The 18287-nt window shown below is 40.6% G+C and overlaps 1 protein-coding gene across 1 annotated transcript in view; it reads right to left on the reverse strand.

The window, feature by feature from the left end:
• Positions 1 to 17207, reverse strand: part of cdh22 (cadherin 22) — a gene marked incomplete at both ends in the record, with an annotated part of 67848 nt that extends 50641 nt beyond the window's left edge. The window contains 2 exons of the mRNA XM_079218602.1: positions 6096 to 6390; positions 16980 to 17207. Coding sequence (XP_079074728.1) covers positions 6096 to 6390; positions 16980 to 17207 — 523 coding nt within the window. The remainder of the gene's footprint in view (positions 1 to 6095; positions 6391 to 16979) is intronic.
• Between the last annotated feature and the right edge of the window lie 1080 nt (positions 17208 to 18287).

Raw genomic sequence — 18287 nt, forward strand, 5'->3', positions numbered from 1 at the left:
TGAATGTATCCCTGTTACAATGGTTTCTCATGTACTCGGTGTGTATGTGTGTCTGTGTGTGTGAACGAACATTTAGATTTGATCCTGATGGGCAGGTGGCCACTGGCATGGGGGCCTCTGCCATCAGTGTATGAATGGGTGCATTTTAACAAAGAGTGGTCAGAATACTACAAAGGCGCTGCATAAATCTAAGTCTATTTACCACTTTTGCCAAATATGAATTTTAGGTTTTTATAACGGAAGAATGGGTGTTTTAAATGAATGGACCTGTAAATCTCAGATCACCTCGCAGGTGGACATGAGGCAACAATAGCTTTTCAAATCGCAGGTGTTTTACATAATGCTGGTTCCACTTTTATTCAGACAATATACAATGGACGCTGTGCCATAAAGAGAAGGATGACCTGCTAGTTTGTAAGTGAACATCCATTCATCAAATAGACCTATAATGCAGTTTTGAATTTCTTAATTTCCTTTCAAATGAGCTGTATTTAACATTCTGACCATTAATATAGAAGCAAACTATATTTATGTAAATATTTAGTGGAGTAATGTCTACCTGAGCAGAGATTGAAGTTCTCCCTCTGTGTGTACTGTAATCGGAGCTTCTCCTTGCTTTGTTGACATCAGCGGGCCAGTTCACATGCTCCCAGTGCATGTGAGCTGGCCCCACTGGTTAGCTCACGGCTGCTGCTCTGCACTGCGCTCCTGCAGCGCTTGAAGCTGACAATTCTATTCTGACCGACAGCTTGGTCACGCAAGTGTAGCACCCACCCTCTGGTTCCCCCTCAGGTGAATACTGTTAGCTCTGTCAGCACTTTTGCTGCATTGTAGTTTGCGCTGAGAGAACCTTTAGCTGTGAGCAGCAGGTTTACTGTCACTATGTTGAGAGCCATTTAGAGGCAATCAAAATGCTCCCAACCTCAGGTTTTGGACCTTAAACCTGAAAAACACTGCATTATTCCTATATCATATACAACTGTTTTATTTCCATATATATGATGCACACTTATACAAATTTAGTGCATATGCATACAACTTTTACATTGCAGCTAACATTGCAGCTAACCACGCAGCCATACCAAAGGGAATAGTAGGGGTGTGTCCCTACCAACATTTTGGGAGGACAGAATTTTCCTCACCAATATTCAAGCAAACTATTTTGCATTTTCTTCACACACACACACACACACACACACACACACACACACACACACACACACACACACACACACACACACACATACACACACAGAGGAGCAGACTTGCTTGTTGAGAGGCGTGGAGCAATGTGCTTCTGGTGTGGATAACATGGCCTCAGCTAACTATGAGGTCCGGACCTTTTGGTAATTATTTCCTAAAAATCCCACTGACTCTCTGCATGAGGGGAAACTGCTTGAAACTGACAGCTATCATTAAGATAGAGAATGTGTGTGGCAGCCATGGTGTCTCCAGTGGGCGCTGTGCACCTGACGGCACTGAGTGTTCATTACAGCAATTAAAAAATAACTTAAATCGTACTTGGTCATATAGGCTATGCACAATAATAAAATATATGACTAAATATGATTCTTTTTAGCTATTTGATTTTTATAACCGACAGCAGTGGTTCGCTCCACAGCTGACCACGAGTGTCAGTAGCATACAGTCCCGGCCTTCTTCTCTGTGCTCCGAGGGGTGAATTTGTTTTTGTTTTTAGGAATTAGGGATTAATGTTGCTTGTGGAATTGTTATGACTCATTATGACTCAAATAACACTGCTAGTTTGAAATGTAAACGTGTGGATCTAGCCTGCACTTTTTCGGTGGGACTGAAGTTAACTTTTGTGGAGACAATAAGCCACATCATGGGGAGATTTATGCCTGAACAGATTTGTTAGTTTCAGTTTTACAGGTTAATACAATTTATTTTTATTATAAATGTATTCTCATTTAAGTGACATTTTATTCTCCTAATATTACAACTTTTTTCTCTAAATATTACAACTTCATGCTCTGCAGCTCAGAGAACATAAAAATATGTGAGATATGTTTTGAATGTGCAGAACGTATTGAACATTAAATCTTGATGAAACACATTTCAGCTATTTAATTCTAGGGTTTTATAAATAAATAAAAACACATTAACGTATCATTAACAGGTGTTAGATGCATATTTAAAGAGGCTACTACTGCACCAAATAGAAGACACAGAAGAGGAGGTAAGAGTTGACTCGGCAGAGATAACATTAAATGAGAAAATACATATCTGCAATAGAATACATATTTGAAAGCAATACAGATATGTACCATTATACTGTCATATTTTTGTCACCTCAACATGCCTGAATTTTCCTTTCTATGAATAAAGAAAATGTTCACCATAAAAACATAAAATGTAAATCACTAGAATGCAGGGAATAATGTGTGGAGGAGGACCAATGATGAAGAAATCTAATCTACATTCTTGTAAAGGGGGGAAGGTAAAGCAAAAAGCAGTTTGAGGATGAATTGCTCCAATGCACTGCACTATGTTAGTAAAACAAGAAATGAATGTATTTAACCAATCTTGCTTAACTCTTGTTTTCATCATGTCATTCATGAGTGTTTATTCTCTCCTCAACACTATTTAAAAATACACCCTGCAATTGGTGGTCATTAGTGAGCCAGCAAACTGTAATTTGTTAGTGAAGCAAATCACCTCTATGGCCACACTGGTGGCTCAGTTTGCTCCAACCATTTGTAATTTTTATAATAAAGAAATAGAACGGGTATTTATTTGGGCTGTAATTAATATGGGTGGTCCCTAAGCACCATCTTCTAGGCAGTTCCTTTTTGGTTGTGTTCAGTCCATGATGTCCTCTACCAAGAAATTGTATTAAATCAATTCTTTACAGTCGTTATCATCATGAGTCAGAGGACACAACTACGTTCTGCAGTGACTCCATCCATGTTCCCTCTTCTTTCCCAACATAAAGACATGCACGGCTCTTAAAGCAACATTCAATCACGCATGCACTACAAATTTGATTTAAGACTGCAATTTCATTAGCCGCAAATTTTCCAAAGGACACCCTCACAAGGCCCTCACATTCCATCATATTTGCTGCTCGTGTGTTATTTGCCCTCTCTTCTCCTTTTCAGAGTTAACCAACCCTTGAAAACAAACAGACAAAGTATTATTGCTGTGTAGCAAATGCTGAGCAAGCACGCAGATGGACAGACACACAGACAGACAGACAGACAGACAGACAGACAGACAGGCAGGCAGGCAGGCAGGCAGGAAGGCAGGAAGCCTCTGCATAAAGAGGGAGGGTTTGAGGCGGGACAGCTATGACAGAGACCGGCACTGGGAGACATGACAGGAGTTATAACTAACAATGAATATGCTTCAGGCAGCTGACTACTGATTACTTTCTTACTATTATTGCCTCACGTTTTCCAAAGCAGTTTTCTGTATGATTGGGCTGAAAACAGCACAGTGAGCATATCACTGATGCGGCTGACTCTGCTATCTGCAATCTGCTTCCAGTACGGCATATAAAGCAACCCTGTGATAGTTCACAGGTGTCACCATTACATAAAAACAACCGATTCTAACGAGGGTTTGAGTATATTGTGCGTTCACACAGTAAAAGTGAAGAAAATCAAGTCCATACACTATTAAAGATGACAGCATTCTTGTGGTGTTAGAAATATAAGTAGAAAGAAGAAATAAAAGAGCTGCCTACAGTTGGGAAAAAAAATAAAACAATTGTAGATGTTGTTGAGATAGCTCAAAGGACATATCGCAAAAGCAAATAAGTGGCAGGTTTCTTTGGTTTTATTTAATTATTGTTGTGTTTAGACTAAAACCAGCACTACATGTATCTGTCTCTCAAGCAATTCTGACTAACATTGCGTACACAGCACTCAGCCCAAAATCCATTTGTAATTATGTAAATTCAAAATAGGTTACACAATTATAGTTTGATTTTTAGAGAAGTGATGTCCTAAAACAGCTGGACACTACAGTTGTTTAGCAGTTTTTACTCCAACTGTTGAAACAGTGCATTTGCTGGGGATTATTTTTAGCTGTGGATTAATACACATTTGGTGCTAAGGGTGATTATTCAACAGCAGGACAGCGTATGTGGAATTGACCCAAAATAAACTGCAGTGCCCAAGCCCATCGTAATCACCCAGGGTTAAGGCGAGGCTCACTGATGTATTAGTTTGGGGACAACAACAGACATCTACGGCAAAGAGGAATACATCTAGCTCAGGCTAAACTCAGGCCTTTGTTACGAAGGCAAAACTTGTTAGTAAGGTAGGTCTTGTTGGTTTGGAATGTGTTGACTAAAAGAAAAAGCATTCCAATAGTCTTCGCATTAAAGTGATAATATTCTCCAGCTATTTGAGCTAAACGTCAAACAGGAAAGAAGGACGGCAATGTGCCGGTGAGTGACGTGTGGTGGTCAAGGTGGTCTGTCCGGTACCTTTACTTTCTTTTTAATCCCTACAGTTATTGTCATTGTACTTGTGACCTTATCACTGAAATGACAGAAAAATACTGCTGGCCCCAGCTGATGTTGGACAGTGGAACAGCGTGACAAAATGAAACGGGGACAGGGACAGGGCAGGAGAATGCTTGGCTAAGCAGTAGCTGTTACCTCATTAAGGCCGGCGCTCCACTACGACGTTTAAAACATGAACTGCACACTCATTTAGTGCGTAATTTGACTGAGGTGCAACAGGGTCGAACAAGGGGGAGCAGCCAAAGTGGAAGGGTCGTGATCATTAAGATTACATTAACTAACATTAACTAAGTGTGATCTCTGTGACTCCATGTCTCTCCGTCTTGAGGAGATAATACCTCTCTTGCTTCCCAGGCTATTGCATCTTTTTTTCTAAATCTCTGGATTATTTCTATTCTATTTATCACTCTCCTATTTTGTGGTACACTTCAATTGCTAGGTCTTTCACTCTCTCTCTCTCTCGCTGCCGCTCCATCCCACACACACACACACACACACACACACCCTATTCAGTTTTAGAGAGCACTGTAGGCAGAAATGCCCATGGTTTGGATCATGCTGAGGAAGCAGGAATTAATTCCAATCAGGCTTGAACAGGGAAGAGCCATTCCATTCTGCACCACTCCTGGAGTCACTCACCCAAGAAGCACCCCCACCTCTACTGCATATGCATGACAACCCACACACACACACACACACACACACACACACACACACACACACACACACACACACACACACACACACACATACACAGATGCACAAATCTGTATCACACAACATTCTGAACACACATGGTATTGTGATATCGCTTGGCACCCAAACGGAATTTTGTTTATTAAACATCAGCGGGGCCTGTGACATTAATATCATGCTAATGAATCCCCTGACACCCTCGTTCACCTGTCTTTTCCATTTCGCTGAGAACCTTAAGCAGCCGTGGTGTGACGCTTACACTGTTGCTCACAATAACAACATGTTTGTCAAGATTAAAAGCATTGTGGTTTCAATGTCAAAAGCCTTTATGAAAAGATGATGCACCTTTGCCATTATAAACTCTTCTGGAGAACCGCTCCTCTTTCCCCCTTGTCCCCCCCTGTCATGATTTACCTCATAACAGTGTGTCAGAGAACACAGCCACAAAGCTCATCTGGGAGTAATGCAATTCGCCTCCCCTTTCTTTATAGGCCTGTTCGGTCTCCGTCATTTTCCATAATATTCCTACCTACAGGGCACAGCTCTGACACAGCACATGTGGGGATCCTCCTCAAATGTCCTTGACACCATTCCACTTATTTCTTATTCACAATGGATTCACTGACTCCAAATTTATTTTCATCTCCGGTAACATCTCCCGTCTGCCTTTTTCCCCATCTCGACAGTGAGGGAGAATTTTAGCATATTGCTCTTCTTGGCATTTTCTAGCTTCCCCTGAGCCAAGATGGACAAAGCATTATGTTACAGGTCCTACTTATGCATCATGAAAATAGCTGTAAAACTGGTAATGTCATACAGTATGTGCTCCTTTGGGCTATTCTGAGCTCAATGCTTGAAACTGCTAACCAGATGGCCTGACTGGCTGCCATGTATCTTGCCTTACCTATGGGGGACAGCTCCGCCACACTGCCGATGTAGGGACCCTCCGAGAACTTGGGCTCACTGTCGTTGATGTCCTGGACCTTGATGACAAACTCGGACTCTGGTTCCAGAGGGTCATGGGAAAGCTGGTCCCGGGCCCGGGCCCTAAGTGTGTAAAAAGCCTTCTTTTCTCGGTCCAGTCTCTCTGTGGCATGGATGTCTCCGGTTTGCTCATCGATGATGAAGATAGAGCCCGCCCCTTCTCCAGAGATAGTGTACTTGATGTTCCCCTCTCCTTCGTCAGAGTCTGTATGGATCTGTAAATTAAGACAAAATAAATGTCAACATTATGTTTGTATAATACTACTTTGCAACAGCAAATATATTTAATTAGAAACGTAAAATAATGCTGCTCAGATGATGTGTTGCAGTGGATTTTAGAGGTTTTACAGAACATAATCCAGTAGTCACAATCTTTAGTCGACACTGTGCATCATTGTGGACGAATAATCCATCTGTGGTTTTAGCATGGTGCAGAAATAAAGCAGTGGCAATGCATACGTCCCAGATACTCTGTGAACTAGGGGTTAGCATGTTGCCTCTTCTTCCGCTCAACTCGGAAAGGCCAAGGTGAATCACAAAGTAGATTGAAACTTCTTTTGACAAGGTTTTGCGCCACTACTCAGTCACTGAGAAGCAGAGCTTTCGCGCTATGAAGGACACTTTGAACCAAGATACAACATTTGTCTCGGACACAGTAAGACTCTACAACCAAACAAAGCTAAAGTTATGGAATTACTGAGGAAAACGGGGAGGATGGTAGTAACATATTGTACGTAGACACACAATTGGTTGACTTTAGGATGATACTCGATTGGGTGAACAGAAATGACAATATATCTCCCGCAATTAATCAGTTACTTAATTACTTTTTGGGAGTAGACTACTATCGTCGCAGCAGTCATGAATAGGGCTAACGTAATTTCTTTAGATTACATTTAAGTACTATTTAGTTGCAGTGTGTTTGATGGATAAGAAGTAGTAACCAAGACATCACTTTTTCAAACTGTACAATCTGCATTTCATGAACATTTTGAAGCAGATAACACAATATATATATATATATATATATATATATATATATATATATATATATATATATATATATATATATATATATATATATGTGAACACCACACAACACTGGTCAAGCATTGCCTGGGAACGGGTCAAAGGCATCGACTAGGAGCCATTCTGCGGCAGGAGAGCCATCAGGAGACATGACCAGACATGACCAGTTATTGCATGACTGACATTAAACACTTGATGACACCTGAGCGTGCACCATTTACTGATAAAACTGTTTTGGTTAAAAATTTCTGAAAAACTAGTACGTGGACCTTTTAATTGAGATTACGACATCAGACATTTTGGATGGAATTTGACTATTTAATTTCAACCACTAAAAAATACTAATAGTTTGTGTAATTGATAGTTGTCAGAAAAAGAAATTTGGCCATCAGTCGTGACCAACAGAATGCACATTCCTTTCGCCATTTCCCTTATCTTATTCCCAAAAGCACTTGCAGCTAAAGGCCTTCTCATTGCTCCCTATAGAGCAGCCATCATCGTTGTCGTGAAAAAAAGACACCACAGTTCTAGTGATGATTTACATCTTTTCTGCACACCGTGCCCTTCACAGGATGTGACGCCCAAATTAGGAGATCAAAGTCATTTCAAAGATTGTTAAAGGTAGAGACATAGAGGTGCCGGGACTGAAAAGTGAACTTAAAAGAGCCCTTATAAATCAGAGCTATAGTTCCCCCCTAATGTGATTAGAAGACATTCCAGAGGCGCCAATAGGAGCAGCATTGGTCCCCCATCTCAAACTCCCCTTTGGCTCTTTAGTGAGCACTAGACCTGCTCTCTCACGCTCTCTCTCTCTCTCTCTCTCTCTCTCTCTCTCTCTCTCTCTCTCTCTCTCTCTCTCTCTCTCTCTCTCTCTCTCTCACACCTTCTATCTGAAATTATAATTCAGAATGCTGTCTATGCAGTGTAACTGTGGTTCAATCTACTGAGAAGACCAGGAGAGGGGGAATTGCCCTGGCCTCCCTGGTTAATATTTTATAAAGGCTTAATTAAATACAGGCTTCTATCACCCTTGCGGGGTTTCATTAAGTATTTGTCGTAAAACCGTGGAATAATGCAAGCCTGTGCCTTGATATTGCTTCCCTCATCCATTTTCCCCTCCCTTTTTATCTATCTGTTTTTGCCTTTTCTCACCATTCTGAATCATCCTGAAGACAAATGCATGAACAGTCAGAGGAAATATACTGCCGAATACTTCGGTGGTATCAATATTGCAGTTATAATAAAAGAAGTTTCATTGGTCTAAACTCTGAGAGTTATCAAATAAAAGTTTCCATAGTCATGCGCCACCGGTTATGTTTCCCTTACCCCCCCCTCTGTATTTCTAAATTAGATTCTGCAGAAAAGAATGTGTGTGAAATTTTGTCATCATCGGCTAATTCAATTAGCTGGCAAATGATGGCACCATGCGGGTCCTACCTACTGTACATGTGATAACCCAGCAATACAGACATACCTAGCTAATGTGTGTGTGTGTGCTTGGCCACATATGGACAAACACACAAGCACACACACACACACACACACACACACACACACACACATACATAGTGAGTTCATCATTCATCATTCGGAAGATGCTATCCCCCCCTCAACCCCCCCCCGAGGCTGGATATACCCATCCGTCTGTCAGTCTATCCTCACTGGAGTGATTCAAGTTGGCAGCTTGAAAAACACACACACTACGCTTTGCTAAGTTGTTCTAAGCAAACTAAAGGTCAGAGCCAGGACGTCACTCTGTTAGCAAAAATAACCAGGAGTGCAAATCTATCTTCAACCAATTCACATGAGAAGTTGACAACCGCTGAGCAAGAATCATGACTGCTTCATTGGGCAAATGTTTGCATTTATCTGAACTCTTTGTGTTCTAGATTTTGCATCCGTGTCACCAAATGTGTATCTGGAGCAGTGGTTATGTCTGTGCTTCCTATTGTGCTCATGTGTTACCAGGGGGTGCTTGGGCTTGGTGTGTATTTGTATTGGTCATGTCAGTAGTATTGGCAGAGAAAAGGGTGTAAAGTAAACACTATAAACAAACACTCGCCACACCATGAATGTTAAATTGATACTCAACACAAAATCAACCTTTTGGTGATCAAACACGCAGTATAGACCCAACTAATGCAGCATTGAGTGTTTGACACAATGACCACGGGAATGTGCAGCAGAAAGGTGGATTACGCTGCAGGACATTTAGAGTTTGCAGTTTGAAGAATGTATATAACCAACAGTTAAAATGGGTTGCACTGGATGCTATTACTTTTTTTTTTTACCTCTCCATGCCTAAGGACATACTGTAATCACATTGAAAGGCAGATGCACAAATCATTTTATAAATATGCAAAGGACCAGCATTCAGAATCTGTATATTTTATTATATTGTTATTTAAATGGTAATGCTAAATGAACTTGAGTAGTGCCTTTCTTCCGACAACAAGCACTTTTTACACTACGTCATTCACGCATTCACACATATTCATACACGGATGGAAGGGCACTTGCCCATCAAGACTATCTGAGCATTCACACCCATACACCGATGGCTTCGAGAGATCTTTGGGGTGAGGTGTCTGGACCGAGGATCGATATGGACCACAGGAGCGGGGGATCGAACCGTCAAACCACTCTTTCTCCTGGCCCCATGTTCGGAAAAATGTAAGTGTGACATTAAGAAGAATATTGTGAGTCTGCTAACTTCATGTGTCATTCCTCACCTCAAACTGTGAGGCAATAATTGTAAGGGAGGGGCTGTGGACCAAGAGATGAGTCACAGAAACCGCATGAGGTGGAAGGGATGATGAATGCTGGAGTTAATAAACAATAGGAAGTGAATTTTTGTCATTTAATCCAGTGACAATTGGACATCCCCGGTTAAACAGGGAACAATAACTCCAAATACTGTCGGCTATTTGTCAAACTTATTGATACCAATTTAGCAATCTGTAACCAAATACATACATTTAAAAAAAAAAAAAGGAAATTTACAAATAATGAATATGCAATACTAAAATACTAATTGGTTGTTCATTTGATAATTTGAGAAAAAATGATGTAGATATATTGATTTCAAAGCTATTACTTAATTACCAGAATATAAAGAATGATGACAGTGACACTGTGTATATGTCGACATACACACGGCAAAGCAATATAGTAGTAACATGTTGTAGATTTGATTGATGACTACAAATATGTAATTGTAACTGGAACATAGCAGATTTTATATCCCAGTTTCTGGCTTTAAGTTACACTTAATGCAAGTAGTAGTTAGGCACGCATTAGGCTTTACAGTGGAGGGCTGCGGGGTGACTCAGGGGAAAGTGAGGCTGCTGATGCCCTGTCAGGTTCACCTTTGGGTCATAACAAAGTGTCTTGCTGTCACTGTAGGCTAGCCTGCTGAAGGGGAAGACATATGACGCACATGCACTGTCAAAAAGTGTCCCTCTTATTTGGTAGTCAGCTCTTTTGAGTTGTGTATTAAAAGTATGTTAAAGCACGCACTCTGCTTGAGTAAATGTTTGACTGAGTGGTGCTTTGGTATTGGAAAGAAATTATTTTTAGGAAATAAAAATAAAAAATAATCTCGAGGATCTGCAAGACGCCCCTGTTCTGTTGACAACCTTGTGAATCAAAACATGTTTACAGGTTTCTTAACACAAGTAAATGTACTATATAATAACAGAATCACATGAAAAATAATAGAATAGAAGCCATATTTTACATTTTCCAGTGGAGCTATCAGAACGTGGGCTGCAGTGAAGCCTTGGTTTATTGAGGGTTTCAAAGCGGGAGCAAATTGGCTGTCTTATATTTAAGTCTGTGTAATCAGGAGTAGGCCTGCCACATTTCACTGCAGCTTGTCAAGCTCTCTGATCTTAACAGCTTCAAAGTGTTAACAAGGTGACTGTATCAGAGACAACCTAGGTGGAGACAGCTATGGGAGAAGGAAGGGTACAGACCATGGGAGACAGAGCAAGAGACGAGAGTAAATGGTAGCATAGTGAAGAAGAAAAAGAAAGAAGAAAGTCAGAGGGAGAAGATGAATTAAAATGAGGGGGCGATGGTGAAGGGATGAGATGGGATGGGAGGCCGACCTGCAGAGGCTTACACAGAAGATAAAGAATGGAAACAGACAAATAGGGAATAAAAGAGACACGAAAAATTATAATAACATTATTTAAAATGACAAAGCAGAGTAAACAAAAGCTTTTTCATCTTCCAAAATGGAAAATGTGTCTCCTTAAAACACCATGTCCCACAGCACCACATTTTCTGTTTGTTTCTATTTTGTTTAATTATTTCCGTTCCTCCCATCTTAAGCTGGTTTGTTTCTCTTTGATGACAGCCTTGCGATGTTGGACCTAGATTTGACTAATTATAGCTTGGATCATTACGCCGGGAAGAATTGCATCAACAGGCATTTTTCTGTTGTCTTATTGATTGTGTCCATGGCCAAACACTTTTCCCTCTCATCCATAAACAAACACAATGAGTTAAAATTAAGCCAACCAACACTACTCGGGTATCACATAGACACTCTTTATTGGATCAGAGAATGATGCTTCTGTTACTTATTTTCTCTAACATGACAACCTGCTGATGCAGTTAAGGAAACAAAAACCCCAAAACATACATCTTAGGCTGTACTTAATATCCCCAACTACACTAAAAGTTTTATTTAGGGTTGCGGTGCACTGGAGCCAATCCCAGCTGATATTGGGAAAAGGCAGGGTATCGCAGGTCACATATATAGACGCTCAATTTAAAGTCCAATTAACCGTAACGTAGCCTGTGGGAGGAAGCCAGAGAACCCAGACATGGGCAGAACATGCAAAATCCACACAGAAGGACTAACAGACCGGGATCCGAACCCTGGCCTCCTGCTGTGAGGCAACAGTGCTAGCCACGACACCACCGTGCAGCCCCGCATAGGCACATGCGGCCATAAATTCCAACTATCTCTCTCTCTCTCACACACACACACCCTCAAAAATTATTTATCTCTGACAGTTTTTGTCAAAATATTGGAGAAAGAATCATGACCGAGGAGAAGAATATGTCATTTTTGCCTCCTTTACTTCTTTTAACAGTCATTTAGGATTATCTGGGCTCAACAGCAACTTTGCCTCTTACAAAAGTACACTTCCTGTGTTCCCTTCCTCCCTTCCTTCACTCCAAAATATAGTTTTATCATTAATGTCTGCAAGTATTTATTATGTAAACCTACTGCCCAAAGCTGCCAGTTTAACGCTACGTGAGTGACCATTTGATTGGTAAATCTGATTTCATTAGCAGAGTGGTGGCAGCCGAAGTGTGAGAGAGAGCGAGCTTGGCAAGTTTGCTGAGTTGGGGTGAAGTAATATGAAGAAAAAAAAGATTGTTGTAATTATCCAGTACAGAGGCACAATGCTTGGCTTTAATCCTCTACTGCTCATATTTAAAGTCTTGATACCAAAAAAAACTAAAAGAGTCCATCAGTGTGTGAGAGAGTTACACACAGACATCCACACTCACACACACCATTAATATTACTAGCACTAGCCGGTGCCCTAGTCACATGAAGTCCAATAACTTTAGATAATTTTATGAATAAAATCATCTCTCTTCGTCTCCTGCTGTGTCACTCCCTCGAGCTCCCCTCAGTCCGCTCAAGCTCCCCTCAGCCCTTTTATATCAGTTCACTGCCTTCCTTAGCGCCCTGTCCTTTAATGAATCACAAGTCAGTGTGTGAAGCTGCTTCTTTGCTAACTTCCTTTTGCAACCTTCCTTCTCCCTTCGTTCCTTTCCACACGTACCACTTAATTACTCTCTGATCTGCTGGACTTGCTGTTGGTTTGCCATCAGGAATGCAGCCCATTCACAATGGCAAATAAATAATGGCCAAAGGATAATTATTCTGTAACACTCGACCCTTATGCGGAGAACATCTTCCTTCATTTGTAGGAATAGAGAGATCAATATATGCAGATGCAATATTAGCTGGTCAATTGCCATGTCTAAATGATTAGAAACAAGGGAATCACATGATTGATGTGTGTGACTCATCGCTGAGTCTCATGCTGTCTGCATTAATATCCTGTCTTTCCAAATCACGTCCTATGTAAGGCAATCGGATCGTACACGCTGTCCACTCTCATCAACTCAATGAAGTTCATTTGAGAAACAGCTGATGAATGGGATTTGAAGAAGAGTGAAAAAAAGTGGGCAGAAAATACCCAAATGCACAAATGGCACCGAGATGATAGCAAAAATATTTGATTCGACGTGTACTCGTGCTCTATGCTCACATTCAAATAATACTATTCAATAATCACATTTCTGGTGACAACACATTGTCCTAAACGTCAAAGAGAAGGGCAACGTTGAGGCAGTCATCCCTGAGTAAAGATGCTGACCAAATATTTCCAGAAACAAAGGAACCACAGAGACTAATGATAATATAAATCGTTATATTCTGTAGATATTCTGCATTTCATTATTTTTATGTCTATTAGAGTTTAGGTTGTACGAGGTCAGTTTAACAAATACTTTCTGTGAGAAGTTTCTGTGAGAACAGTCCCGTTGTCTGTTCCTCAAGGTTCCACGCTTTGCACCACAACACTCACACCTGTTTATCAGTATATTGACATTAAGGAAGCAGACTGGTCGTTGCACTTTCCAGCCTTTGTGAGAAAAGATGAGGACACAATTATCCTCCTCTTAGAAATGTTAGAGCCAATAGAAATGTTAGATGTTCATGACGGAAAACCGTGTATTAAAGAGCCGAACTTCTGGCTTTTCGGGGTGTTTTTGGATCAACCTGCGTGTTGACTGGACAACTCCCTGCTATCGCGATTGCAGCACTTGTTACTTTACTGGTGATCAAGGAAAATAAATTCCGAGAACGAGAGAAGTTGTTTGACTAAGTTCTTCCGGACGCTACACCAAGCATCCAATAATTATTACGCATTAACACTAAACAAAATAATAAGAGTCTCTTTTGTGAAGATTGGAAAAATTACTCTAATAACTGATTGAAAAAACACAGCTCAAGTTCGGCACCTGCCAGTGGCTATGATGCGCTTGTTGAGCATTTACAGCCCATTATTTATGCTTTAGTAAGCAACCGCAATGAAACAATAAGCAATTAATGATTTGTTGGCCTTGTTCACTCTCCTGTTGCTAACTGTGTGACTAAAGTTGTACACTGGGAGTCGTGTTTGACCAGTGAACTGTATAATCTGCCCTGATAGTTCCTGAACGATCAGAGAGTACTTCCTTCTAAAATAGAGAATCTTTGTGATCCTAGATCTTGGGCAAGGGAACTAGATAAAAGTCCCGGTTCCTCTGGTGGAATGGCAGGAAAGGTAAATCTGCTAAATTATGTGTATGATAAGAACCCGTGATTCAGTCTCAGTGCTAGTGTTCTTCAAGTGTGATGGAAATGACACTGGCTATTAAAGGTGGAACATTTGAGATTGGGAGTTTATAGATTGCCTGTCAACGGCTCTCAACATGTAGACGGCAAGCAGGCGGCTCATTGCTAAGTGCTGCTAACGGTGGAAACTACAGTGCTGACAGAGCTAACAGTGTTTAACTGATGGGGAATAAGAGGGAGGATGCTACGCTTCTGCTACGATGCTGCCGATGGGGACGACGTCATCAGCCCTACCCGCCATATGAGTGCAGTGGAGAGCGGAGGCCACAAGCTAACCATTGGGGCACGCTAACATGCACAAACATGCACTAAAAGCTTGTCTGGCCGACCCGGCTATGTCATCAAAGCAAGGAGAAGCTTGGTAAATAACAAGCACAGCGGGAGAGTGACTCCATTTTACACCTCACTCCACTATATCTTCACGCAAATAGTTGTAGTGATTATATCCTCTTCTTTCCATCAGTTTGTCGTCAAGTAATATTTTAAGCTAATATCAAAGGATGTTAAAATCTATATGGATTATATGCGTTAATGTTCATTTTGTGTCTGGGCAAAATTTCCTTTGAAGTTTGTATCATCTTAAAGTCAAAATGTAGTGTAGCAGCTACACAAGAAACTGTTCCAGTGATTCACCCTTGGAAAGTTTTTCACATGAAGCATCAGCAGGAAGTACTCCGTTTGTATTACAAGAAGCTAATGGACTTTCACAGCCTTTCAGAGATTCTACAGCACAACAAAGCAGAGTGGATCAGAGAACAATGAGGTTGCTATCGGTATGAGAACAAGAACGTGGGAGTGAAGCAAAACTAAAAACCACAGCAACGCCTACGTTACACAGGAGCAATGCTAGTGACAGCTGAAGGTAGACACTCTTTTAAAAAAGTGCCTGCTTCTCCTCAATTGCATGCGTTTACAGATATGACAGGCCAGGGCTTGCCAAAGAAAAATATGCTTTTCGGAAAGAATGACAGTATCGTTGAAGAAAAATATTGGCCAATACCATGGATACACAGATGTGTTCAGAGATTTAGATTTGTTTCAGTGGCAACTATTTGTACTGCTTCCTGGTGATCGAGCACCTTCCAGAGGTGTTTTGCAGAAATAATTTTGTGGGATATCTATGAATTACGGCGCATTATTTTTAGTAGCTTTTATTACAAATGCTGCATGAAACCAGCCTGAGATGTGGCAGACAGTGCTGATGTCTTTAACACATTTTGCTGAACTGCTGAATCAATCTGAGCTTTTCTTTTAAGGTTGCAATGTGTAAAATATTGCCAAAACTGTATTCATCATCATCGACAGTAAGTGAGGAGCTCATAGTGTTGCTGTTATGTCAAAGTTGTCTATGTATTGTCTTGCGATATAAACTGGAATTAGCATGCTAATTGATTAGCCCCGGCCCGTACATTCTTGTAATACCACTTGTTCCTCACTGTGCCCTCCGTTCAGAGAATAAAGAAGTAGTTTGAGAAGAAGTAGAATAGTTTGTTTACTGAATTCATTTAAATGTGACAAAAACGAGAAAATGTATCCAACCCTCGCTTCGTCCTCGCCGCCGCTAGGAGGCTGCTTTGCTGGGAGTACAGCACCAGGTGGCTGCAGAAAGCTCAGCTAGAGCAAACCCCAGCATTGGGGCTTAAGTCAGCAAACTTTCCTTTGCTGCCGTACCACAGCTTAGACCCAGCGCTTCACCAGCCCACTGAGACTATCGGCTCAGGTGTTTTCGCCAGCTAAATCCAAGACGCCACATCCGCTACCTGAAACTCATCCCCTGGAGCCTCTGCACACTCCCTTCTGAGTGAAGCAGTACCCCGTCAGCAGGGAACAAAACAAAAACATGAGTTGTTCCCTCAATGAATAAACTATCAAAATGTAATGTTACATAGACATTTTTATAACTGATGACTGAAGATGTAGATCGTATAGACCGAGTCGTAGACATGGAAAGCTGCCCTCTATTTCTTTGTAAAAAATGTAATTACATATATCAAGATAACCTGGTTTTATAGCACAATACAGCACAGTACTGACATTTTAATTAAATTATAAATGTCTCTTATTCAGTGTAACGTTTTGAATCACTTTAGGAGATAGTGAATATGGAAACTTTCTGGACTTTAATTCAGCTCATTAGAAGAAAATCTGCTGCTATATGGCGCTGATGTCAGTGGGCAATGCTCTTGCTAATACGATAATCACCTGGATGACAGGAGCATGCAGACATTTGCACAAATGTTACTACAACATGAAAACATAGCATCTTAATTCCCTTCAGTTTAAGGAATCAACACAAAGTTCTTATTACAATATTTACAATATAAAATGAAATGTCCTTACCTTTCCTACGTAGAGTGGCTCTGTGCCTGTGTACTCCTCAACAACAAAAAACTGGTTCCACACCCATCCTCTTTTCACTCGTTCCAATGATGAGGGTCCTTGGTCCTGTTTACTTTCTCCTGAGGTCAAACCACTAGTCCTCGAGGCCTCACACCAGCCAACACTACAGCAGCTAAGAAAACACAATGCTGCCAGTGTCCAAGTTCCTGCTGTCCATGAAAGAGCCATTTTGAAGGAAAAATAAAATAGGAAAAGGGAAAAAATAAATTCAGCTTGGGTCTACATGTAATATAAAATGTGGACAGGGAGAGCTTTTTTCCGGTTGTAGTTTAATACCAAATACAAAAGGCCTTTGTGTAAGAGTTTAAAAGTTAATCCATGAGATCACAAATAAATCTGAGGTTATCTGCTGAATACAGGGCAGGTTATGGCGCATATTGGATTTCTACTACCTGCAGAGGGCCTGTTTGTACTGTAGCATTAACAGTCATGTTGATTCCTTTAAATATCTGCCCCACCTTTTATAGCCACTTTCATAGCTCTTTTACAAGTTATGACCTTAAGAAGTAAAACAAATTGACTTTGGATAAAGCCTTTCAAGCTGATTTTTTTTAAGGCAACACAAATAACAGATTTGATTAGATTGTCTCACTGATCAGTAGGGAAACTATTGGGAAACAGGGATACAACCGGAGTAAGGAAAACACCCCTGTGGAGTGATGGTGTCCATCCATTCTTGAATTTGTCATTTTTTCTTCTTCAGTGCATCTGATTTAACTTCTAGCCTTGTCCCTTACAATGGTGAGTGTTTGTTTCAGGTGGTTTGACACTAAGGTATCTAAAAATCACTATATTGAACTTCTTTTGTGATGAAATCTCTTCTAAAGTCCATATCCTTGAAAAGTCATGAATAATTTGGTCTCCCGAAGAAGAATCCTTGGACTGAGAAAAGGCCAATTAATTTTACTTTTGATGATTTCTTTTGACCTTCGATGGCTTTTCCCTCCCGAACAATCCAGGGGTTTGGAAAGTTCATTCTTCAAAGGTCCAACGGTATTTCTTTGACCATCATGATAACTCCATCAGTGTTTAAAATGAAAGAGCAGGATAAACCTGTAAAACAGAAAAGAACATCTTTCAATTTTTGTCATTTTTTATTTATAGCACAGCAATATATTGCAATATATAAACATCAAATATAAAAAATATATACTCAATTATCACATTTCTGCCCAACTCTCTTTTATCTGTATAAGTTCTGAGCCACAAAACCCATAATATGTTTGCTTTTTTAGGAATATCGGAAGG

This window comes from Taurulus bubalis, assembly GCF_910589615.1.
Source record: "Taurulus bubalis genome assembly, chromosome: 5".
Taxonomy (NCBI): Eukaryota; Metazoa; Chordata; class Actinopteri; order Perciformes; family Cottidae; genus Taurulus; species Taurulus bubalis.